Consider the following 26,628-nt stretch of genomic DNA (forward strand, 5'->3'; position numbering starts at 1 on the left):
CTTGGCAGACCAACAGACAGTACAAGGCAACTCCTGGTTGGTGCTAGAGCTGGTAAGAAGGGGAGGCTTGAAGACTCCGACTCTGACCTCTGTATGGCCTGGCTGGATTAGCACCGTAGGATCTGACTGGGATTGAATCTTTGCTCTTCTATTGATGGGTAGTGACACTTTTGTACCTCAACAGTGAACTGGGTCCCTCAGTATTGTTGGTTTCATGGTGCTGTTCTAGTGGGAAAGCTGTAAAGAACGGGAGGCTGTGGCCCTAGCTGCTCTCCTTGAAGACAGCCTTGAGATCTTACACACACACACACACACACACACTCTCTCTCTCTCTCACACACACACAGACATACTCATATATACATGCGCACACACACATACATACACATACACACACATACACACCCACAGATACACACCCACACACATACACTCTCTCTCACACATATACACACTCATATATACATGCACACACACTCACACACATACATACACATACACACACATACACACCCACAGATACACACACGCACATACATACACATAGTATATATACACATACCCAGTCACACACATGCACACTCACATAGATGTACATACACACTCTCTCTCACACATATATATACTCATATACATGCACACACACACATACATACACATACACACATACACACCCACAGATACACACACATACATACACACTCACATACATATATATACACATACACACTCACACACATGCACACTCATATATAGATGTACACACACTCTCTCACACATATACATACTCATATATGCATGCACACACATACATACACATACACACCCACAGATACACACACATACATACACACTCACATACATATATATACATACATACATATACACATACATACACTCACATACATGCACACTCATATATAGATGTATACACACACATACACACACAGACACAGACACACACACACACACACACACACACACACGTCTAAACCCCTCCTCCCAGACGACTTCTAATGCCTGCTGAGAGCTAATTTCCCAGATGACCTCTACTCTAACCAAAGGTCCACTTTGTACAGTCAGGGAGGGTTAGGTCATGGAGCTGTGAAGTACGACCGGAAGGAACTTCCAGGTATACACCTAGCCCTGGAACTGGGACAGCCATAAAACTGCATGAGCCCCAGACCCAGCAGGCAGGGGTGAAACTGTATGGAGAGGCCTCTTGAGAGAGCCCGAGTTTCTTCTCTGCATCCAGGCAACATGCCTCTGACGGCAGTTGCCCTCTGTGGAGCAGGGGACTCTGAGCAGGTGGCCTGGTGGCCCGATGGCCAGAATTGCATGCAGGAAGAGCATCCCTTCAGAGCCTGGCCAAGGCCCTGTGGGGTCAACCCTTGTCCCTAGACAGTGCCCACCCTTGGGAACTTCCCTAGAACTGGGGTGAAGGAGACTCTCAGAGTCGTTCTCATAAAACGTGGAGAGGGAGGGTATTGTTCTGAGGACACAGCTGTGTACAGGACCTTACCAGGTTTCCTGGTCTCCTTATGCTCAGAGCGCTAGCTCTGGCACCATGCAGGACACTGGCATGGGGCAGTGGCTGGGCTGAGGACAATGTTCAGTGCTGGCTGCCTATGGCTTCTTGGTCCTTTAAACCTACAGATGGCCAGCCCAGGCATACTTCTGGGGCCTCTTTCGTAGAGACAGGCCAAGACAAGCGGGCGTGGGGCAGGCTGGGATTCAGGGTTCATCTAGGGTGGGAGGAGGGTCCCTCTGGCTCTGACTACCTGTGTTTCCCATGACTTACGAGTTCACACATAGAACCACGATATTTTTCCACAGGTTCCGAGTCCCCACCACCTTCACGATGCACACCTTCTTGGGCCTCCGTGAAAGTTCTTTCTCTAGTTCTGCAAGAAACAGACCCAGGAGCTTGAGCAGGACCGAAGGTTCCAGACACAGTTACAACACAGCCTTGGTTTCCCTTTCCAGGACCACTTGAAGAGGAGAAGGCCTATGCCTGTAAGCCAGGGGAAGAGGATCTAGCCTTTCTGGCTGGAAATGTGCTCAGGAGACTCACTTGGCAGATAGATTTCCCCACCACAACTGAAAGGGCACAAAACACACTGATATTGTACATTTCCAACCAAGCTCTACTTATAGAACCAGGCCAGGTATGGACAGACAGATATGCCTGGACACATCACTCCATGGGAGTCTAGGCTACTGAGGCCCAAATAAGGTCCTGCTCATACCACAGGTGATTTCTTTCTGCTTGAAACGGCAACTGCAACCACCTATGTCATATCTCAGAGCCCTGCCAAGCTGGGGGGGGTGAGAATGTTTTAGGACTGAAGCTACACACACTATCTTTAGAGGATGTGAACCTCTGAACGACAAAACCATGTCTATTTGTGTACACACACATTTGTGCATGCTTCAGTTAACAGTTGACATTCTTTGGGGGATGGGGTATAGCTCAGTGCCACAACCTGCTTAGGAGGCATGAAGCCCTGGGTTCCATTCCCACAACTCGAAAAACTGTATTTGGGGGTAGAACAAGATGGAGAATGTGTTCAGCTTAGAGATGGGACAGACTTTGAAGCTATATGACTATGGGACAGACTGTATCTTGTGAGGCTCATCCCAACCCATCCCAGCCTGTCCCAACTGTCTACCAGTGCTTCAGGGTTACCCTAACCTAGCTGGGAATTTGCTCATGTCCTGGGGCTGGCCTAGCAATCTAACGGGGAAGACCAGAACGTGGGAAATGCCTCAGGTGGAAGGGGCTGTGTGCTTACTTGAGAGCAGTGCTCACATAGCCTTCTGGGCCCTTCTGCTTCCTAGCTGCCACGCCCTTGTGGAGTCATCCCCTACTTAGAAGTGGAAACAGGGAAGTTGCTTCCCAGGTCCACAAGGAGCCAGTGCATTAAGACTTGTCAGGGTCATGAGAACAAAGAAAGGCCGAGGAACTGTCAAGGCCAGAGAAGACAGTAGCCAGGTGATGGCAGACTGCACCCCGGACAGGACCCTGGAGCACTGGGGAGCCAGTGAAGAAAAGCCAGCACTGAGTAGAGGCTGCCATTTAACAAGTGTCCACTTTCCCAGTTAGGACAAATGTGTCATGGTAATAGCAGACTTTAGCAACAGGGGAAACTGAGTCAGGAGTATGGATAAATTCTGCACTGTCTCAACTTATCTGTATATATGAAATAGTTCCAGAATAAGACACTGAAAATTTAAAAATATCTGTGGGGATAGAGACAGAGGAAGCCTTCAGGGCCTAGAGGCACATTCTACCCTCTCTATGTATCTGGGTTCTGAAGCCTTGGATTTAAATAATCATCATCAAAATTGTCTGAAAAAATTGTATTCGGACAGAATGTGCACACTTCTTTTCTTGTTACTAGTCCCTACACAATTCACTATAACAACTATTTTCACAGCACTGGCCATCATGAATAGCTCAGAGACTATCTAGAGGGCACCAGAGGTTGTGTGGGGGCTCTATGTAAACACTATACCATTACATACAAGGAAGTTGGGCCCCTGTGAGGTTTTGGTACCTTGGAGATTCTGAAACAGTCCCTAGATGAGGAGCAATGGCAGCTGTTGCCTCCTGCTCTCCAGAAGGCTGCACCTCTCTAGGTCAGCCATCCTGAATGTTCCAATTCTCCCATTTCATTTTTCGCAAACCTCATTCATAACAGTTTGAAGGAAAAATAAACTTATTTTAAATAGGGAGCTAGTAGTCCAGTGAGCTATATGGTGGCGCAGACTATATCCTGAGAGTTTGGGGCCAGCCTCGTCTACACAGAGACTTCCAGGCCAGCCAGGTTTATATTAGTGTGGCAAAAAAGGCATACAGGGGAAGGGGCATTCAGACATTTTTATTTAACGCGTTTTATTTGTTGTTAAAGATGGGGTTCTACTATGTTTCTCAGACTGGTTCCAAATTCATGGATCAAGTGGTCCTCTGGCTTCAAGATTCATAAATTCTTATTATGAGCATATGCAATCATACCTAGCTCTAAATAAAAGATTTAGACTCGTTGTCACCCCAGCCAGGACACAGGAAAGACAGAATAAATCTTTCCTGTGACTGAAGGAGAATGTGCCAAGTTTCCAGAATATTCTTTCTCAGTTAGATATGGGGTGACAACTTAGCCCAGGCCATCTTGGCTGGCATTCTGGCTGCCTGTCCACAGACCCTGTCAGCTCCAGAAGTCTCCTGACCTGTTTTGTCGTAGCTAATCTGACTTATTGCCACCCTTTCTCTAAGGCTAAGGAACAATACACACATGAATCACTTCATGAGTGGGTCAGGGGATACGGTCTGAAATATGTCATCAGGTGATTCTGTCATTGTTTGAATATCACAGAGGGCTCACAGAACCCTAGGTGATACCAGGTGGCTTCTGGGCAGAGTCAGAGATGTGAAAAACAGGAGATGTGTGAGACTGCTGCCAGCCTCATACAGGTCACTGCTTTGTAAGAAACACTTAAAAATATGGAAACCACTCTAAGACAACAGTAAAAAGAATAGTTTAGTGAAGACACAAGCCACCAGTCTTCATGTTGTTATGCACTGTCTGTCACCATGTGTGCCATCCTTCTGGAGAGCTGGCAATGCAACCCACACACATAAGACCACCACCACAAGCATGAGGAAATGCACCTCACTCTACGACAGCTACAATGCTTAGAAAACGTTTACTCTGAAAAGCCTAGGGACTGTAGTGGTGTGTGTGGGGTCCTCTGATAACAAACGCTTTGCGGCATAGTGTAGGACTGTGTTTGTTTGAGAGCTTGGAAACCTGAGTGGTAGATAGTCTCAGCTCCAGGGGTCTGGTTACTTTCACTGTTACAGACACATCAGAAGTCAGCTGTCATAGGCACCCTTTCTCAGCAGTCTTCCAAGATGGAAACCCAAACATCTGTTAGCATGTTTATATGAGTTTAAAGTTCTTTCTTTTTCAAGAGTGAACCATGGGCGACTGCTAATATATTATTGTGGATGAAATAGTATGTCAAGGAAGCTATAGCAATTGTGTTATGACCTGAGGGTTTTTTTTTTTAAATAACATTAAACCCTAGAGCCCAGTCTAAGAATTGACTGTAGTCTACAGTGGTAATTGCATTATTCTAGAGGGAATTGAATTAACTTTTCCAGCACTATTGATGTTTTGTCAGGGTCTCTGTTATTCATACCACTGGCTCGTCATCAACAACATCAAACTTCCACAGTTTTAAGTGTTTTCTTCTGGGTTGAAACCCATGGTAGGAAGCATTAGCTAACTTCTGGCACTCTGTGAGGTCACCAGAAATAAGGAGTTTCTTGTCTGTCTAGCCCAAACTTCTTGCGTTAGGAAATAAAAGCAAACAGGTGCCAGGCAGCTGATAAGACAGCAGCGTTGTTGCTTCTCCACAGCTCAGAGCAGAGCTCCCCAGCCTTCCTGGCTCAGTGCTGTCAGGAATCTCAGAGCAGAGCTCCCCAGCCTTCCTGGCTCAGTGCTGTCAGGAATCTCAGAGCAGAGCTCCCCAGCCTTCCTGGCTCAGTGCTGTCAGGAATCTCAGAGCAGAGCTCCCCAGTCTTCCTGGCTCAGTGCTGCCAGGAATTTCAAACTGAGATTCAGGCTGATTTAATGTTGGCATGCCAGCTGGATCTATCTCTGCTCCACATTTCTTTGATCCCTGTGGTCGGTGCATGAGGTCTGGGAGCAGTGAAGTTCCCCTGGCCTGGGAAGAAGCTCCTCTCTGTTTCTTCTTAACAACCTCCTTGGAAGAGCTGCCCACTGTGATGGAGGTTTCAGCTCCCTAATGCTAACTTCAGTCTGAAAATATTAAATGGGGAATTCTGGAAATGAGAAACTCATAAATTATATTGTCATAATTGTTCTAGTTTTGTTATTAGTTGTCATTAAACTCTTCTTGTGCCTAACTTGTAAATTAAATGTTATTGTAGATATGCATTTATAGTGGAAACAAAGCCTGTGGAAAATTGGGTTCTATTCATGGTTTTAGGCACCAAGGGAGCACAGTCCTGTTCCTTAGGATGCCTCTGGGCAGAAAAGAGCCTCTTGGCTCCAGAGCCCTGGATTCCTGTGTGTCATGGATGCTGCTATCCGTGGGTTGGCTCTGGTGTTGGGGTACAGCCTGGGCTCTGCAGCAGAGGCTCTGTGGGGTAGAGGTAATGTTGACAAACTCCTGTTTACAGCTGAGATAGGGGTGGGGGTTGGGGAGGTAGAGGCTGTGTAGAATATGATGGACTGGACTATCTGAGCTGGGGCCTATGGGAGGAAGAATATGGGAGCTGGACACAGCCCAGAGGCTAGTGATTAGGTAGGGTATCTAAATTTACATGTAAGCTGGGGGGCTCTCCCCTGATGATCTGGGCGGGCACTAGAGCAGGTGATGATGTGATTGTCTTGTTCCTGGGCTGCTGATGGAGGAAGGGAGGATGGAGTGGCGGGCAGAGCAGTGAGTACACACGAAAAGTAGTTGGCTAAGAACCCCAAGCTTGATGAGGGACTACACGAGGCACCCGGAAGATGATTACAAGTGGAGAAACCATTCTGAGTGAAGGAAGTTAGTTAGAGTCCCAGAGAAAATAGCCCCTCCCTCCCCGCATGCTGTGTGGTTTTACATACTATTGTCGGAATGCATCTGATGGGGGGTGGGATAGAGAGCCAGGGTGAATTAGCATCCTACAGTGATCACAATAAGGATGGCACACCCTGGTGAAGGGTGAAACCTTTCTCCTCTTTGTTAGTCACCAAGGGGGACAAGTCACCTTTTACTTGGCCCCCTGTCTGAGACACAGAAGAGTGATAAGCCCCAACCAAACTCACAAGCAAAGAATGGGGGTAGAGGAGAGCTAATATCACTTTCCAAAATTAGGGATGAGTCAGTATAATTAGGATTGAGAAAACAAGCTTTTCCAAGGTAACATTTTAACCTGAAAGAAGTGGGGTGTGATGATTTAATTAAAAGGCCAGAGACAAACATGCAGTAAGACTTGAGGACAGAAGCTTGCAGGAAGCTATGCGATGGTCCAAACCAGGAAGGCCTGGCCCAAAGGGTCCCTTAATAGTACCCTTTCCCATATGTCTCCATGGTCACCCTCTTCTCAGCAGCACAGTCAACTCACTTCAGCTACACTTCCTGGGTTCAACTCCCACTCAAGTACTTAGTGGCCAACTGACCTCTGGCAAAGCAACTCAGCCTCTCAGTGCCATGGTTTCCTCACCTGCAAACGAGGAGCACCACAGTATCCCTTGTAAATGGGCTGCTGTGGAGAAACTGGTTCATGTGCATACCACATGTAGGACGGAACATTAAGAACGAGTTGATCTTTGACATTGCTTAGAAGGGGACTGGAACATGGGTACCACCCATTGTCTCATTTACTAACACTGCTCCTGAGAAAGGGGGTCTCTGGTACTCCTCTGAAGAGCCAGCTCACTACTCCTCAAGTAGACCATCCTTCACTCCAGGGAATTCAGAGCTCTTGGTTGGCCTGGCTGTTCTTTGATGAAGGACTTGGTAGACCACATCTCACCCGGTAAGTGGTTGTGGCCCAGCCTTTGTGTCCTGGGCACAGGTAAAGATAGGTATGCCACCCTTGTTGGACCGCCATCTTCTAAATGGGAGCTTAGTAGGAGTGCCGAAAGCTCCTAAGATCCATGTTGCTCACTCTCCCCTCCCTGTTGTAAAGGGGGACCTGCAGTACACATTCTCTTGTCTGGCACAGGTTCCTGCTCGATTACCTAGTTACTTTGACTGTGGCCATTTGTCACCACCCTCTCTCCTTCTGCTTTAGTGCTTTAACCCGCCTACTGAGTGTACATGTAAGAAAGACCCCCTTACTTATGCATCCCATCTGTGTGAGCTAGTATTGTGTGCCATCGACTGCTTAGTAAATGTCTTATTCTGAATGAATGAATGGCCATCACATGATTCTAGTCACTGGGAAAGTCTAGTCATATTCTCTTCCCCCACCTCTCTTACTATGCGTTACTTTCCTAGGGGATTTTACAAAACATACAGGTTTTCATGTCAACATGGTGGGCCAAAGCTACCCTTTTCCAAAGGGACTCTTTAGGTCCCTTGCATCAGAGTATCTTCTAGAGATCACTACAAGTGCACACTCCTAGGGCTACTTTCAGATCTTCTAGGGCAGTATCCTGGCATGTCAGGGAGGAGCCAGGAACCTGGCTGTGAAGAACTTCCTGGTGACATTTACGGACTCCCAGCTTGAAAGTCCCACTTAGCTTATGCTGATGCCCTCATTCACAAGAATTCTATGGATTTGAACCACTCTACAAAAATAGTCCATGTTTCCATTCCTTCCCTTGACCAACAAATAGGTCATGGCCATAAATAGACAATGGCAGCCCTTGGAAGATCATACTCAAGAAGAGAGGTCACTCACACACCCACAGCCCGAGCCAAGGTTTTAAAAAAAGGCGGTGCTGGGTGTCGCAAAGCTGAACACGCCTCCAGCTCATAGCCAGTTTCTGGTTTTGTATGGGCCCTGAGGAACATGATGAGTGCGCTCAACCTGATTGTGAAAGAAAGTAGCTCCTCAAGCAGAGAGAATTTCAGTTTGTCTTCCCTCTCAGACTGTAGCAGCCTCTGCTGCCTTTCCAAACCTTTGCAAACCACATGGACATAGGAGCATAAGCCAAGCACTAGCCAGGACAGTTATTCTGGACAAGACCAGCCCTCAGGTGCCCTGGCCAGCTGTCATATACTTACCTGGCATCACTCCCTTGATGTCACTCTCAGGACTCACACAGTTCTTCTGTGTGATGTACAGGATTAACTTCTTTGCGGCCTCAAACTGCTGGGTAGCCATTAGCCATCGGAGAGACTCAGGGAATATCCTTCAAAGACACAAGGGGAATAACTGAATGGCTTCCACTCTGTTGTGTTTCAGTTATGTGTTATGAGGAAAGTCAGGAGTATAATGCTTTCCCTGTCTGGAAACTGAATCCCACATGAGACCCTTTGCTTTTCTTCCTTTTATACCTTTCCAGTGCTGGGATTAAAGGTGTGAGTTCTTTTATTCTTTTTGGCTGATTCACTCTTGTGTAGCCCTGTGTGGTCTTGGATTCACAGAGATCCATCTACCTCTGTCTCCTGAGTCCTGGGATTAAAGGTGTGTGCCACCACTGCTTGGCTTCTATGGCTAACTAGTATGACTGCTAGGATTAAAGGTGTGTATCAACACTGCTTGGCTTCTATAGCTACCTTTGCATTTTGATCTCCAGTGGCTTTATTATATCATAAAAAATATATCACTACAATGCATACACACACTCAATGTAACGAGTGACATGGGCCAGACCCTACATGTATGATATAGGATGGGACATAGCCCCCAAGGAAGGCAATGGCTGAGACTCAAAGGAGAGGCAGAGCCCTACTAGATCTGTTTTGGAAATAAGTGAGTGCTGGTTCAGCTCAGCATGCTGTGTGCTGTGTATGGGGACAGCACCCAGAGGGAGGGCATGAGGGGGTGAAACTGTATACTAGATCTCAGGAGGTGTAAGCTGGTAAAGCAGCAGGCTGGGTAGGAAATGGGAAGAGATGAGGTGAAAGGGGAGGTAAGGGGAGAGGAAGACAAATGAGGAGGAGGGACAGATGGCATGGGTATGGAGCTACCGATGGTAGGGAATGCAAGGACCAGCAGCCACAGGACCAGGGTGAAGGGAAATCAGGACTGCACTCTCTCAGGGATATGCACTATTTGTCTTTCTGAGTCTGCCTTATTTCACTTTACATGATGACTTCCAGTTTTATCCACTTTCTTGCTATCTCATAACTTTTTTCTTTTTATGGCTAAATAAAACACCATTGTGTATATAAGGCATATAGTCACCCCTTGAAGGGTGCCTAGGCTGATTCCTTATCTTGGCTATTGTGATCAGTGCTATTGTAATCATGGATGTTCATGTCTCTATGATTACTGAATTAGTCCTGGTGTATATGCCCAGGGGTGATAACAACTGTGCATGGGTAGCTTTTGAAGGAACCTCATATGATTTCAATAGTTGCTTGGGCTGCTTTTTTGAGGGTTCATTACACATGAATTCTGGTGAGAGCCAGTTGGGCAATTCTGAGTAAAGAGCATGTGTCCTGCTTAATTCACTGTATTAGGACATTTACTCATAAATCAAATACAGAGAGGAAATAAAACTAACTGGAAATGCTTTATTAAATTAGTTGTACCCTTAAGTCATTTCCTTATTTGCTTTGTGAAGTATTTGTTTTGGGGCGATACCTGTGTACACAAACACACCTCCCTGTCTTTCAACAGGGACACCATTCACAGAACAAACATGCATGGAGCAGTTGGAGTCATTATGAAGAAGACCTATACTTTGGGCCCCAAGAAATTACTTTGCTTGGAAGGAAAACATACTAAATACATACTGTACCCCATAGCAGTCAGGGACTTCTACCAAGCAGACGCCCAGAGAGGGAGCAGGGTCAATAAAACTTTGTAGAGATGACTGTTCCACGTGTACATATAAAGGTGAGTGTGGGCAGAGCCTGGGCCACTTCTCATTGAAAGAGGGGACTCTACTTGCTGATTCTCTGGGTTTGATAAAGTACTGGACAGTTAAAAACTTTTAGAGCGGCCCAAATGAAAAAGAAACAGCAACCAAACCAAAGACCCAAACAGAATTAAACACAATTGGAAGTTATTCAAAGGTGTCCAATGCCCTTCACAAACTGAGACACCCTAATCCCATGGAAAGATGAGGGAGGAAATATATCAGGTTTTTGTGACCTGAAGTGAGTCACTTTATTCTCTGGGCCTCAGTTTCCCTGCATCTGAGGAATGAGGTCAGTAGAATGACAAAAAAGCCTCAGCAAGCCAGAGCCCAATGTTATCTGTTGAGATCTGGGGCTAAAAGTCACCTGTGAAAGGTAAAATTATGTCACACAGTGCACAGCATCCTCCTCACCGTGCTACAGGCTCGGGCCACAAAGTGAGTAAGCACCCTAATAGTGCTGCAGGCTCAGACTACACAGTGCACAGCGTTCTCATGGTGCTGCAGGCTCAGGTAGGTAGGTAGGGCACATGAAGTCATTGGCATTAGCCTTTTTATGGTGAACCAATCTGAATACAAAGGGTTTGGCATAATCCTAAATGTTCCTCTGTTCATGTTTTTAGCAGATGAAGACTTGGGATTTAGCTCCCATACAGACACCTACAATCTGTAACCTCACATGCAGCTGGTGCTCATCCTCCCACATACCTGAGTTAATATTCCCCACTTTCTCCCTCCTCCTCCTCCTTTTGAAAACTTACCTGTGGAAGTGATTGGTATCAGGCCACAGAAACCAAATGGCACACACAACATTAAAGGTGCAACGCTGTACGGGGAGCTGGTTTGACATCTTTAGCAAGGGATAAAGAAAATGTGTTCTTCTAACAGGCAAAGTGACACGGGCCTGTAATCTCAGTGCTTGTCTGGCTGAGACAGGGCAAGTGCAAGATCGAGGCCAGCTCGGATTACAATAGTGAGTTCCTGGCCAGCCTGGATAATTTAGTGAGACCTTGTCTAAAACCATAAAATATGAAGGTGCTAGGAATCTAGTTCAGTGGTAGAGTGCTCACTTAGCATGTACAGGGTTCTAGGTTTAATTACCAGGAAAGAGGAGAGAGAGCGAGAATAAAAAGGAAAGTGGGGAGGGAAAGGGGCCAAATGGGGAGATGGGTTTCTGCTGCTTCTGCATCTAATTGGAATTTTATTGGCATCTCTGTGTCTGCAGCACCCTGCAGGTGGTCCAATCAACCTGCTCCAGGGGGCCGCCTTCTGACCTAAGCCTGAGCTCTAAGCCTACGGCCATCAGGGCAGCAGACAGATACCATGGCTACAACATCTACGTGTCATGTGGGAGCCTCCTGCTGGCATCTGGCAGATGCTTCGTCATCACTGCGCACACCTCCCCTGGCTCCCACAGAAACCTCTCCGGATTCAAATTAGCCAGTTCCAAAGCCTAAGTGAGGCCGCACTGTCACTCTTTTGAGTCCATTGAGACTCATTCTATCCATCTGTGTGGACACTGACCAGCTGCCAGGGCGGCAGTCACTTAGTATTTGACACCCATTGCCAGAGGCCGTCCACCTGACTTGAGCCAGGCACTGACAGTTCAGACGTGCTCACCCTGACTGCCCTCTGTCAGTTTTCCAGGCTGCAGTAGCCCTCGGGCTGGCCTTCAGCAGCCGCAGCTGCTGGGGTAGAGCAGTGGGATAGGTTTGTGAAGCGTGTCCCCGCCCTGGGGACAACAGAGGCTCACTACCCTGGTATAGTGCTTGCATGGTGTCAGAGGGCCATACATCCCTATTTTCTCAAGTTCTCTCTCTGCCTTTGCCTGTAAGCGCATATGCTGGTCCCTGGGATTCATCATATCATACATATAACCTCTGTACTCAGAAGCTTAAATGAGGCAGCTTTTTACCCGAGGGCTCCGAGCATCCAGTGTCATCAGCAAATTCCAAACACCAGCTAAGATTCTTCCAGCTCACTTTTAACTTTCATGATTGAAATATACACTACCATTTGCATTTCTAGGGCTGTGTTTTTACTTATTTCTTTCAAATTACATAAACATGCATATATGTACTTTGATCATTTCCTCCCCATTACCCTCCCTTCCCTACTTTCCTCTCTGTGTATGTGTTTGTGTATGTGTGTGTGTGTGTGTGTGTGTGTGTGTGTGTTTGTGAATGCACAAGCATGCTCCAGTGCATTTAATTAAGAGTTGCTTTTGCAAGCATAGGTTAGGGGCAGTTATAGACTTGAGTCAGGGCAACATAACAGAGGCTACATCACTGAGGAAAATGAACTCCTCTCCACCGTACACATTTGCCTTTTGTTTAGTATTACATGATGCTTCATTACCCAGTCTAGATAATGTAGAGATAGTAGGAAGGAATTTAAAAATCGATCTACCCCCCCCTAAGTTTTTTCGTTTTTTGGAGACAGGGTCTTCCTATGCAGTCCTGGTTGTCCTAGAACTCTGTATGTAGACCAGGCTGGCTTTGAACTCACAGAGATCCACCTGCTCCTGCTTCTCAAGTACTGAGATTAAAGGCATGAACCACTGCACCTGTCAAAACCTTTTCTTTACTTGTAATTCAAGTCCCCAGATCAACTGTGAAATGGTCACTGCAGCCTGTGAAAGGACTGCTGCATACTAACTCAGTTCTCAGAGACTGAATTTCTGTGACTCATCTCTTCCCTTTTCCCGTGTGAGTAACTGTTGATATAGCTGAGTTCTTTGTGTGCAGGGAACCCCACAACCTTGTTTTATCTGCGATAGAATCTCTTTGTAAATGTGGTATTTTGAAATGAAATTGGTTTTGATAGAGGATGATGCTCCTCATGCTTGAGAAAGAAAAACAGACTGATAATTGCTGAACCACACACACACACACACATCTTTTAAACTCATTTTAGCAACAAGCAGCACAATTAATTAATCCATTTAACACATTTTCATTGTGCCCCTATTAGAATAGGTAGCAACACCCTAATGACTAGATGAAATGTTTTTGTCATTGTTAGAGGGAACATGGAATCTTCCCGGATGAGAAGCAAGTTCTGTGCCAAGTACATGCTACCCTTGGTGACCCAGGAACTTCCTGGGTCTAAGAGCATCACAGCATGTGGGACGAGCTGACCTTCCTGCACCAAGCAGCCAGAGTACCTCTGGTAAGCCAAGGAGTATCTGTGTGCTTCAGTTTCTCTATCTGTATAGGATGCTATCCCAGTGCTACTTCAGGGGTCTTTGGGCAGGGGTGTAATGTGCTTATTCTGGCTGCCAAGGAGCAACCTTCAGCTGGTACAGTGATGCACACCTGCTGTTTCCCTATCCAGGAGGACTGCTTGAGCTCAGGGGTTTGAGGCCAGCTTGGGCAAGATAGCAAGACTTCATTTCAAAAACAAACAAACAAACAACCCCAAACCTTTTCAAACTAAACTCAAGAAATGATAACATTCAATGATTCTGCCTCAAATATATTTTTAGTGATCTTTATAAATTAAGACCATTTACTATATCTGTTGGAACTGTTAGTAATTTTTAACTGGATATATCTAGATCAAGGCCATTTTTATGCCTTATATTTCTCTTGAAAATTGTAAACACTAAAATTTGCTTGGCACAGGCACTTCCTCCTAAGATCTCTGTGCCCTACCTTGGTGCTAGTTTCTTCCCCAGCTGCTGAGCAGGTAGGCCTCACCCTCTTTCTCACTGTCACAAGACTCACTTCTCACCTGGAGAACTGTGCCGATGACTTCCTCTCTAATGTTACACTTCACTTCCTGTTATTTCCCATCTGGCATCCTCCCTCTCACTGCCTTCCCCGATGCTTCCAATGAGTGTGGACCTCTCCTCAGGATGAAATTCCAGCTGAACCAAGTATCATTAATAATTCACCATCTTCACACATCCGGTACGTGTCTTCACACAGAGCACTCATGTTGCGTGAACCCAAGCTAAAGAGCTTTTCCAGCAGGTACTTGATGAGGAGTCTTGGCAGAGTACAAGAGAGCCACCCCTAATGCTCCCCTACAGGGGGTTAGGAACAGGCCAGGAGCAGAAATTTCTTTGAGAGCAAGATTCCTGTGGCTACTGATGGTGCTGTCAGGTAAGCAAGGCAGGTATCCTAGTCCAGGTAACCAGAAACACAGCCGGGATGGCAGTTTCCAGAATGTGTCACATATGTGTATATCCCCACAGTGCAGGTAAGGTGGTTAGATCCAGGCCCAAGCTCTTGTGTGTTCCTGCAAGCACTTTTGGAAACACCTTTGATGCTGGATGTCTGAGATGACCAGATGACGCCTGTGCCAGCAGAGGAAATGAATTGACTGTTGGTACTCACCCACCCCTCAGGGACAACATCCGCTTCTCATCACATAGCTTCAGATCCCGTTTTGTGAATGAGGTTTGACTCAGACAACTAAGGGGACCTCTGGCACATCCTTTATGCCTGCTCTAAAGGGTACCAGGGCCGTATGCCATATTTTACTTGGCACAGGACAGCTCCCTGACCTCAGGACTCACCGGTAGCCCTGGAGCACTTCTTCGTGTGTGTTTGTGTGTATGTATGTGTATGTATGTATGGCTATGTGAGCAGGTGCACGTGCACATGGAGGCCTGAGGCTGACTTTGGGGCTCTTTGGTAATTGCTTTCCATCTCATATATTCTCTTGCTTGAAGCCAGAGCTTGGTGATTCATTTAGTCTATTGAGTCAGCTTGCTTTGGGGATCCCCTCTGTTCCCAACACCCCCTCACCTTCCCATGCTGGCATTACAGGTGGGCCACTACACCTTCCCAGCATTTATATGGGTGGTAGGGAATCCAAGGTCCTTACACTTGAGCGGCAAGAACTTTCCCCACTGAATTGTTTTCCCGGGTTCCTGGGGGGAAGCTTTTGACTCTGTTTATTCCCATGCAAAACTGCACCAGTCTGCTGAACACTGCTGCCTCCTCCAGGAGGAAGCATACAGCTGATCTCAGGGAAAGCGTGCTTTTGAAATTTTAAGACACACCAAAATCTGCATACTCCACAGTGCATTGGGATATAATTTTAAGTGTGATTTTCCTTCCTTGCCTAGCTGGGTCATGAGAGCAGTGTTGTGACTGCCTTGTTTTTGACGGCAGACTTTATACCTAGGAAACATGATCTGAAGGACAGTGAGCATGCGCATGTCCTCCACAGGTGCCCACACAGATGTTTACCAGTCCAGGAGGATGCACAGCAGATGTGTGAGCGTCTGCATTAACAAACCTGCCCTGCCCTCTGGTCCTTTCATCTTCACTATGGGTGACATGATGGCATGCGCCATCCCTGACTCCCTATGGCTTCTCCAGGAAAGCTTCAGCCTTCTCTTTTTCTGCCATGCCTCAGCAGTAAGTCCCAACCAGGAAAATTCACACTCCCTGCCCCTCCTACCACGTTCTTCCAGACTCATCTCCCGAGACAACGACAATACAGGGTTCTTACCAAGGAGTTGTTACCAAGCTACACTGCGAGTAGGGCTGGGACCAGCTGGCAGAGGTGCCTTTGCTACCCTGGTACTGCTAGAAAGCAGCAGCCCTTTCTTCAGGTGGGTTTCATCCGTCTGTCCCCTCCCACTTATCTCCTTGCTACACCTGGCTGACTTCCTCCCATTCTTCTGCCCTCCAGTATTCTAAATCTTGACTTTATTTCTCCTCATTCATTTGTATACTGTGAGACTAGAAGTGTTTATTTGGGAAAAGGATAGGTCAGTACGACTCCTTTGGGTTGGCATTGAGCTATGCTGCCCTTTCCTGAGGGCTAATGAATGACTAAGCAAACAACTCAACAAGGATTTCTACTTGGCACCAAGACAGCTGTGTGGTGGCTGTGGACAGCTGCATTCACCTTTGACAGTGTTCACTCACAGGCACAGTCTCTTCTGTACCTGCTTCATGACGAAGTGCGTAAGTGTAACACCTGGAGTGCCCACATCCAGGCAAGCTACCTCTTGTTCTCCCCGCATCCCCTCCCTTGCCTTTTGCAGCATTTCCTTCCCCTCCAGCCCACTGGAAAATGTCAACTGGTTCTGCCTCACCCAAAGATGACATGAGCTATATGCATCCCCAAGCATCTTACTTGGCTTTGGCTCTCAGATTCACTGGGGAGGAGGGAGGCAGAAATCACCCCCCTCCCCGTCTCACCACCAAAGAGCACCTGCATTCATGAAAGTCTGTGCCAAATCCCTACCTAGTCACACTGATGATGCCATCTTGCACTGATGGCCTTGTCCTGTACCTATAGAAGGGCTGACTGTGTGTTAGCTATGCCTTTCAACTTCCCAGTGTCTGGATGTACGGGGCTTTGTTCATCCTGGAGCACCCTCAAGGGCTAACTCATTCCTAGTAGTAATGAGAGGTTTGGTTCCAGGTTTTCATCACAAGCAACCAATCTAGAGGCCATACCTTAGCCATATTCTACACCTAGATCAGACTCTTAGCTGGCAACTGTCCACCTGCTAGGCTCACCACAGGACTGAGTAGCAAATAACTGGGGACAGCCCCATGCCTCCACACTAGCTGACCTATGCCTCATCTAGTCTCTTCTGAAGAAACTACAATAAAGGGACCTGCAAACACTGTCCCCTTCCTCCTGCTTTCTGGTACTTCCTCATATGACCCTGTGGGGTGTTGTGTGATCTCTCCTCTTCAGAACCGTGCACATTTTTCTTACTGACATCTGCAGATCTCTTGGCTCTACTCTACCTGGAAAAGTGTCAAGTTTACATTTGAGAACACTGGGTTCCTCTACTGCCTTCAGCACTGATCTATGCAGCAGCTGGCCTCGTCACATCACCTCCAAACTCCAATGGCAGGAGGGAACTGGGCTCCCTGCTCCTGAGCCCCTCCAGTTCAAAGGCTCAGACCCAGTCACAGAGTCCTTCAAGGCCCTCTTGAGCCTCACGGAGGTCACTTCCAAAACACCTCTCCACTCAAACCGTCAGGTGAGTCTGCTGTGCCTCACTGCACACAACCCAAAGCGTAGTGACTGCCTCTGCCCAACAGGGTAAGAGGACAGATCTTAGCGCATGTGTGTGCTGGGTAGTTTTATGTCAACTAGACACAAGCTAAGTCTTCTGAGAAGAAAATGTCTCCACAAGATCAGGCTGTAGGAGAGCCAGTAAGTAGCAGTCCTGCCGCTATGATCTTGTCCTGTTTGAGTTCCTGTCCTGACTTCCGTCAGTGATAAAGAGTGACATGGAAGTGTTAGCCAAATAAACCCTGTCCTCCCCAAGTTGCTTTGGTCATGGTGTTTCGTCACAGCTACAGAAACTCTGACCAGGAAATCATCAGTACCAGAATAGTGGAGTGTTGGTGTGACAGACCTGACCAAGTATTTTGGGATGACCACAGAAGGATTTTGGAACTTGGGGCCAGAAGAGCCATTGGGTATTCTAAGTTTCATGAGCTGTGGAAGCTTGGAAGATAAACATGTTGTGAGCAGTGCAGACAATGGAGACCTGGCTTGTGAAGTTTCAGAGGAAGGCAAAGACTCTAACAGGAAATTTGTGTGAAGAATTTGTGATGTCTGACCAGCTGGTGCTGAAGAATCAGTGGAATTAAGGTAAAGTCTTCTGAAAAGTGTTTTCTCAGTGCCAGTCTGGTCTACGGAACTAGTTCCGGGATAGCCATGGCTACATAAAGAAACCCTGTCTCAGACTCCTCCCTCAAAAAAAAAAAAAGTAAAGTTAGTTTTGATTCTATACTACCTCACAGTTGAGACTTTCAACTTTAAAAGAGACTTTCTTCATTAGTGACTGATAGGGAAAGGGCCTAGTCCATTGTGGGTGGTGCCATCCTTGGGCTGGGTCCTGGGTTCCATAAGAAAGTAGGTTGCACAAGCCACAGGGAGCAAGCCAGTAAGCAGCACCCCTCCAAGGCCTCTGTATCAGCTCCTGCCTCCAGGTTCCTGCCCTGTGTGAGTTCCTGCCCTCACTGCTTTTGATGATGAACTGTTATATGGAACTGTGAGTGACATAAACCCTTTCCTCCCCAAGTTGCTTTTGGTCATGGTGTTTCATCATAGCGATAGTAATCCTAAAACAAACCTCTTTCTGGCTTGTTTATGGGGCCATAGTCTGGGGGTTACCTTTCACCTGCATTCTCTATTTCAGGAGAATATGACTTGTTTGTGTGCAGGTGCCATATCTAGAATAGCAAAATGGGTAGGCACTCAAATAATAGCCGCCTTTCCTTTCAGATTTTTCTGTGTTCTGTGTTTTCTGAGATGTAAACTTCCAAGTCTACGGTTTTTGGCCCTCATAATACCTTCCCCCAGGAATGTGTGAATTTTGTCTGTGAGCTCATCCTGTCAAGAATTTTCTTCCATGTGAGCCTCGTGTGCCTCCTTAGGAGGCTTTGTTGACGCTGGAAGGTCAGATCTCAGCCTTGGCAAGTGTTTAAAATCTGTGCATGCATGTGCACACACAAGCATGGTACAGACTTCAAAGCTTTGCTTTTGTTTCAGGGAGAATTTTTTTCAGTCTACAGTTCAGGGAGTCAGCCAGCTGTGGGTGGAGACCCTGTGGTGAGGAAAGCCTTTCTAGTCTTTGATTCTTGGCTTTATTCAAGGAGCTCAGTTCTAATTGTATACCAAGCCTGTATTTAGTCCTTTCTCTGTTGCTAAAACAAAATGTCTGTGCCAGGGCAATATAAAAGCCCACAGTTTCGAAGGCTAAAAGTCCAAGACTGGGCAGTCAGACCTCTGGTGAGGATCTAAGGTGGATGGAATCACAACGATAAAATGTGTGTGACAGAGATCACTTGGCAAGAGGGACATCAGAGAGATTTAGGGTTTAGGTCACTCACTCTGTGAGGCAGTGTCAATCCCTTCCACGGGCATGATCAGCCATGAGACCCGACTACCCTTCAACACCACTACACTGAAAACTAAGCCTTTGGCTTAAGAATTGGTGTGGAACAACCCATGGCCAAACCACAGTGAGTCTGTAGCGTCCCCATAGGCTCATGCTTCAAATACTTGATCCCCAGTTGGTGGCACTATTTTGGGAGGTTCTGAAAATGTGGGAGGAGGTAGGTTATTCAGGGTGAGTCCTTGGGGTTTATCCATGCTCACTTCCTGTCTCTGCTTCCTGGTCTACTTTACTGTGATGTGGACAATGTCTGCCACATACCCATAATCTGAGCGGCTCAGACATACCTTCCTACTGTGATGGACTGACACTCTCTGAACCAATGGGCCAGGGACTGATTTGAGGTGAGATCCTGTCAGGAAAAACATGTTAGCACTGTGTAAGTCAGTACCTGCAGTCAGGCATGGATGAGGTAGTACATTATGAAGGATACTCACGACCAGTAGAGCAGCATGAGCAGGAAGGGACAGATGATGAGGGCCTGAAGCACCTGCCAGTCCCGGCATAGTGCAGCCAGCCCTGGCATGAGGAACTGGCCTGCCATGGCCACGAAGCTTGCCACCATGGCAATCATGAACCGTTTTCCTGGAGGGCACAGCTCTATTCCTAGAAAACAAATAATACGGGAGATGTGAGTGCCGCTTGCTTGCCTGATAATTGGGCACAATCATCCTGTGCTAGGATGTCACTGGATACATGGGAGAACTGAGGCCTGATGGGGAAGAGCGTGAGACCATTGCTCAAGGTCACAAAATAAACTGGTGGGAGGGACATTGCATTAGTAAGTACCCAGCTCAGGGACAAAGACATGCTGCTTGTGGAGACAGAGTTTGCGTCTCATCATCCCCTTTCCTTTGCTCGTTGGCATTGCAAAGCTTGTGCTGCAGCAGGTGCCCTTGCTGCCCATGAGCCCACCTTCCCTTCCAACCTAGGATATGCACTGGGGACTCTCTCAGCCTCTGCATGGGTCACCAGCAGGTTCCCTGCTCACCCCCCACCCGCATGGCTGCCCTTGCTCCTGTCTTACAGCAGCACTCAGTGAAGACTTAAGTTCACCTTCACGGTGAAACCGGGACAGACTGACCACACTGCACAGACAAAGCAAAGCCACTTGCGGCACAGTATATCCTAGCAGGAATGCTCCTATGTCTAATTCATCAACAGAACCGTGGGATGGAAAAAAGTATCTGTGTTCAACCAAGACCCACTAAATGGAACAGACCACGATCCCTCTTGTCCACAAGAACCCATTCTCGGAATTGGACCATTTGTGTAAAAAGAAAGGTAAGTCTCCAAGCTTCAAACTGTCTGTAGCACTCATGGGACAATCAATATGGACCTAATACCTGAATCCCTATAATATTAGAAAAAGTAACTGGTTCTACACACACACACACACACACACACACACACACACACAGACACACACAGACACACACACACAGACACTCAGACACACACCTATAAACCATGCAGATTTATTTGCTGTTGTTTTTCTGTGATAGTCACCAAAATTTTCTTTCTTACTTTTTTTTTGGGGGGGGGCAGTTAACATGATTAAAAGAAAAAAATAAGAAAGGCCTCTTGGTAGAAAACACTCTTCTTGCCTTCATGTCCAGAGTCTGCTCAACAGCTTGGCCTTGTGGCTGGTTACAGTAACTTATCTGCTGGCTGTCCAGAGACCACGGCAGGGCAGGAGGTCAAAGGCAGTAGGCAGGGGACAGATGAAAAGGAAAGTGGATAAATCACACTTGGCTACGAGGATATCATCAGTCCTAAGGAGCACAGGGCACTGTGCCAGCCAGCATCTACACCACTCGCTGCAGAAGAAATATAATCCTGTCAGCAAATTCTGCTCCTTCCTGGCCACAAATAGTCATCATCATAGCGGCTGGCAAACAGGAGAAACCTGCTCTTACTGGATAGAGCTTATAGGGAACGTTTTGTCATTTAATTAGGAAAAGAGGATGGCAGGACCCTCCTGGGCTATTCGCTGTGATGCTATCCCTCTCTATGTTACAGCCTAAGTGACACTTCTTAGCATGGCTGGGTGTGACACTTCTGCTCTCCAAAATAATAAAGAAATGTCTTTTTCTGAATGGGCTAACAGTTGTGGTTAATAGTAATGGTTTTACTCATTATGCATAAGTAGACTTGTTATGGAAACCAGGAATCTATATCAGCCAGAGCAGGCTTAGTGCTGGAGGCCTGACAGACATCAGTTAAAAACAAAACAAAACAAGAGCCGGGTGGTGGTGGTGGTGGTGGTGGTGGTGGTGGTGGTGGTGGTGGTGGTGGTGGTGGTGCACGCCTTTAATCCCAGCACTCGGGAGGCAGAGACAGTCGGATCTCTGTGAGTTCAAGGCTGGACCGACAGCCTCCAAAACAATACAGAGAAACCCTGTCTCGTAAAACAAAAACAAAAACAAAAACAAAACAAAACAAAAAAACCACACCTATGCCTTTTTATAATAAGTCAGAGGGATGATTCTGGAGGAGCCTGATGGATTCATGCTACAGAGTTTGCTAGTACAACAGACTGCGTATTGCTTGTTACTGTCTCTTCACAATCTTTCTTTAATTTAGTGACACAATTTTGTGAAAACACCTACAACTGCAGTAGTGCTCCATAGTCTGTGATTTTGTTTCCCACACTGCAGTTTCCTATAGTCAACCACAATCTGAAAGTATCAAATGAAAATTCCATAAAGGAACAACCCACAAATTAAAAAATATGTATTTATAATTATTGTGCATGCATATGCTACACTATACATGCAGATGTCAGAGGACGACTTTGTGGAGAAAGTCCTCTCCTTCCACCTTTGCCTGGGGTTCTACAGGATCAAACCTAGGTTGCCAGGCTTGCATGGCCAATAGTCTTACCTGCTGAGCTATTTCACTGCTCTACAACCAGTTCATTTAAATCATACACAATTCTGAGAAGCAGGATGGAATCACTGGGGTGAATCAGCTCTCTGCCTAACATATCCAAGCCGTGTAAGTCACCTGCTAGCTAGTCACTCAGTGATGTCTCAGCTTTCAGATTGATTACCATGCCATTACATTTCACAGGCGTGAGTGTGTGTGTGTGTGTGTCCTTTCTCTGAGTGACATATCCACGGCATAAAAGTTACCTGCTTGCTAGTCATTAAGCGATGTCTCAGTTTTCAGACTGACCGCAATGTCATCACACACCATGGGTGTGAATCACCTCTGTCTGACATACCAAAACTGTATCCTGACTGCTTAATGGTAAGCAGTGTCTCAGTTTTCAGAGTAAGTGACATGCCATCCCATTCCATGAGAGTGAATTGCTCCTCTTTCCTACATGGCCACTCTGCAGAAGATCTTGTCCCTGGCCGTTCAGTGACATTTCACTTGACCAAAGGAACCTGTGGTACCACAGAGCTTGTGCTCAGGTCACCCTGGCTTTAAACATCATAATGGCCATGAACCTAAAGAATAGTGATGCTAGGCGGATCTCTGTGAGTTTGAGGCCAGCCTGGTCTTCAAAGAGAGTTCCAGGACAACCTCCAAACCTACAGAGAAACCCTGTCTCGAAAAACCAAAAAAAGAAAAAGAAAAACTCACATATACAAAAGAGATACAATAAAGGGCTTCTTTTAAGAGAACGGATAAGAACCACAAAAAAGAGAAGGGCATATGGAGGTTGCTAAGACTGACAAGAAGAAAACAGCACAGTGTTCAAAGGGCTTGGTTCTTGCCCAACTTTCAGGCTTCCACTGTGGTCTTGGGATACACCGCCACACATAAGGAAGGGTTGGGGCCGACATTCAGTTGTTTTGGCACAGCTCTCTTGGTGATGCCTAGTCCCCACACTAGTCTATATAGTTCTATGTAGTCATGAGAGAACAATGAGGAAACGTCCCAGATCAGGATCAGCATTTGAAGACGGCTGAGGAACATGGTCCCTGGATGGGCAGGCGACTCTATAATCTCTCCTGGCTGCAAATGACTTCTGATGGCTATGACTATCAGTATGACAACTGCTAAGCACTCATAACGTTTCTTCTGGCGGTCCTCTTCTGTAATTGGCTGAATGTTCCACTTCCTGTGCCCCAAGTGGGATCAACAGACCTACAGTGTTTGCATCATATGTGACTGGGCCAGGTCTTGGTGCCTACATTTGAACAAGTTCCTTGGGCCTAGCCCTCTAACCGCCTCTCACAGAAAGTGGAGGATATAGCAGCTACTGTCTCTGACCTCTCCGCTCTGCTTGTGGTCAGAATCCTAGCACAGACCTGATCTGACTTCATCAGGCAGGTGCTCAGTGGGCCAGTAAGTGTCTGCTAGTCTTTCTTCTCTGCTGGGGAGTTGCAGTGACTTCAGTAAGGCACAGGTGTGATCATTTGCTGATAACTACCTTTTTGTGCTTTAACTCATCAGAAATTCTTTCCAAACTGCCTGAATCTAACTATGCTATGATGGTAGCTATAAGAAGGTGAAGAAAAGAAAATGCAATTGTCAAGGAGTCACATGCATTTTAGGCTTGCCATTGAGTGTACATTCCTTTTGGAAGGTGAGAAGTCAGACCTTTTGAAAGAGCACAGAAAGCGCCTATCAGCACTTGCAAGCACTAGGTCCATGCGTCATTACTACAAATGACGGTCCAGCTGTCACTCAGCCACTCTGGTCTCATCATCCACAGTGAGACCTATTTGGTCTTATTTATTATTCATTTGATCTGGTGACTTTTGTTTTCAGAGTTGGTCTAAAGTTTGTTCTATAAAACAAGCTAAGAGGAATAATGCTCCTTCATGCTTCTCTGTATATTTTGTTTCATGGAAGGTCAGAACTGAGGTGTTTGGGGTGGTGTAGCTCAATGGTTCAGCACTTGCCTAATGTAGGGCCCTGGAGTCCCAGAATTGTAAGAAGCAAACCAAAACACCAAAAGAACGAGAAATAGAAATAGGTTATTTCAAGAAGACCACATCAAAAACCCCATTATTAAAATGATGGGTTACAGGCAACCCTTAGAAAGCAGATATGACAGTTAACCCTCATTGTCAACCTGACTGAGTTTGAACATCAAAAAGACACAACACTGGATGTGTTTGTAAGGGCATTTCCAGAGAATTTTAACTGGGGAGAGAAAACACACCCCCAAATGCACCATTCATTTCATGAGCTGGGGTCCAAGAGCGAACAGAAAAAAGGAGGAAGCCAGTTGAGCAACAGCAGTCATGTGACCAGTCACTGCACACTGGGCAACTCAGCCAGAACCTCCTGACTGGGAGCCCGGCAGGAACCCTTCTTAAAGTTGTTTTTGTCAGATATTTTGTCTCAACATCAATAAAAGTAACAAATACATTAGCTAGGCTTCATTGATAAGCAGAGAAACTGCTGAAAGTTTTGAGAATGAAACAGCAGGTAAGTAAGACAGAGAGGAGGCATTTGGTTAATAAATAATAACAGGAGCTGTGGCCAGGACAATTTGAATCCAGGCTGTGGGGACAGCCCGAGGCTCTCTAGAAATTATGGCCCTGTTCAAAGGCTATAACTCAAGGAAATTTGCTTTTCACAAAGTGGCACAAATTTCTTAGAAGAAAAGTAAGTTTTGTTGCCGGAGGAGGCAGGAGGGTGGCACACCAAAGCTGGTTGCTATGAGATGGCTCTGAAGCTGCTATGGGGGGCCACACAGAGCCTCCAGGAAGCCTGCCTCAGAAACTAACTGTCTAAGCTCATTTTTGGAATTGAGAGAGGAAGCAGCTCTGTCCTATGTGTCTTCTCCACACTAAAAATTTGACAGCCAGCCTGAAAAGAGAACCAACAGTTCCTGAGGCCCCACCCACTTGGGAATCCCTGCTTCTTGTACAGTACAGGTGGACCATGTTCCAAACACTGTCCCTTAAAGTGATGATGTCAAAGCAGAGCCAGCAGGAACCAAGCATGCTGACCACACAGTGGCTTGGGGGATGGAGAACTCTAAGGGTGGCACTGGGAAGAACAGCAGGAGGATTCAGCCCACCATAACCAGGCAACTGCATGGCTTCTACACTCTGTGGGCTAGTAGTAAGAGCTGCTGGATAACTGCAGTGAAAGCCTTTTTAAGGTCGTAAAGGTAAACCAACATTAGGTACCAGGACTAGCAAAAGTTATTACAAGAGATGCCTCTGGCCTATCCATGAACTAAGCATAGACTCTCAGGGTGTGTCTCTCTTTAACTCACTCTTGACCACTTAACATTTATACTGATGAGTTGTTAAGGCCAGGTGCTTTGCTAATTTTTTATTGCCAAATTGTGTTTGTAGACATTTCTTGCTTAGATAGTGTACCCTTTCTTTTTTTCTAGGGCCCATAAACATGGCAAACAAGCACTCTGCAGCTGAGCAACACTCAGCTTGTAGTTAAAAAAAATATACCCCATGTTTTATGTAAGACACCTCTCCGGTAGAGAGCAGTGCTCTCAGTGACAGCTGGGCCCACTGTCGTGCAGCACAGTCCCCTGATAACCTCTGAGTCACTGACCTAGGATCTTTCTGTGTTAAACCATTAACACTGTGGTATCTTGGGGAGCTCCTGCCAGTGTGGGCTGAGAACCCACACCTGACTTCCGAACCTTGTCCGGGATATGAGTTAGCAAAGGTTTCACATTCTCCTCCCACAGCCTCTGAAGCCCCACAAATGAGCATACTCATTTCACTTTCCCCTGGAGTCAGCAATCCTAAGAATTTAATTGAAAAACAAGCAAGCAAAAGTACGACAACCTGTAGTATTTGACACTGATCGGAGAAAAGCAAGCCCCACCTCCAATGCGCACATGAGTGGAACACAGCCTTTAATGTTTACTAAATACTTATTTTTGGAGGTGCTGGGTGTGGAAGCCAGTCCTCACATGACACATGGTGGGCAAGTACGCATCTGCTGAACTGAGCCACACCCGCAGCCTAGACCTTGTTTTTAAAAATGTTGTAGGTAGGGAGAAATGTACATTCTCTTGGGATAAAGTGTTCTGGACTTGTGAGCTGTCTTCTGGATCCAGGCTGGCTAGCAACAAAGGAATATATTAACTGGCTGACACTGTTTAAACCAGAGAAGTACAAATTCTCAGAATCTGTGTCCTTGGAACAAAGTGTTCCTTGAAGTGGACAGACTAAAATAAAGGCTGGTGTGGGGGGGCAGGAATGGGTGGTCAGGGCTTTCAACCCC

At 46.5% G+C, this 26,628-nt stretch overlaps 1 protein-coding gene and 1 long non-coding RNA gene across 6 annotated transcripts in view; one reads left to right on the forward strand and one right to left on the reverse strand.

Annotated features, from left to right (window-relative positions):
* Slc22a23 (solute carrier family 22 member 23) overlaps positions 1–26,628 on the reverse strand; it is a 155,465-nt gene that overhangs the window by 16,801 nt on the left and 112,036 nt on the right. For 3 of the 4 annotated variants that reach the window (XM_005066398.4, XM_005066397.4, XM_040755798.1), the window contains exons 4-6: positions 19,893–20,061; positions 8,755–8,882; positions 1,802–1,904 (exon numbers count right to left, since the gene is read on the reverse strand). In XM_005066398.4, the coding sequence (XP_005066455.1) occupies positions 1,802–1,904; positions 8,755–8,882; positions 19,893–20,061 (400 nt within the window). Of the gene's footprint in view, positions 1–1,801; positions 1,905–8,754; positions 8,883–19,892; positions 20,062–26,628 lie in introns of those variants that run through there. The other variant, XM_040755801.1, reaches the window with a different exon arrangement.
* LOC121143597 lies at positions 14,608–21,554 on the forward strand. Of its 2 annotated transcripts, XR_005880849.1 has the most exons (4): positions 14,608–17,526; positions 17,846–18,146; positions 20,620–20,739; positions 21,075–21,554. It is a non-coding gene; the product is annotated as an uncharacterized LOC121143597 (long non-coding RNA). The 2 variants fall into 2 exon arrangements; XR_005880848.1 differs by having other exon boundaries at positions 14,610–18,146.

This window comes from Mesocricetus auratus, unplaced genomic scaffold (assembly GCF_017639785.1).
Source record: "Mesocricetus auratus isolate SY011 unplaced genomic scaffold, BCM_Maur_2.0 Super-Scaffold_100013, whole genome shotgun sequence".
NCBI lineage: Eukaryota > Metazoa > Chordata > Mammalia > Rodentia > Cricetidae > Mesocricetus > Mesocricetus auratus.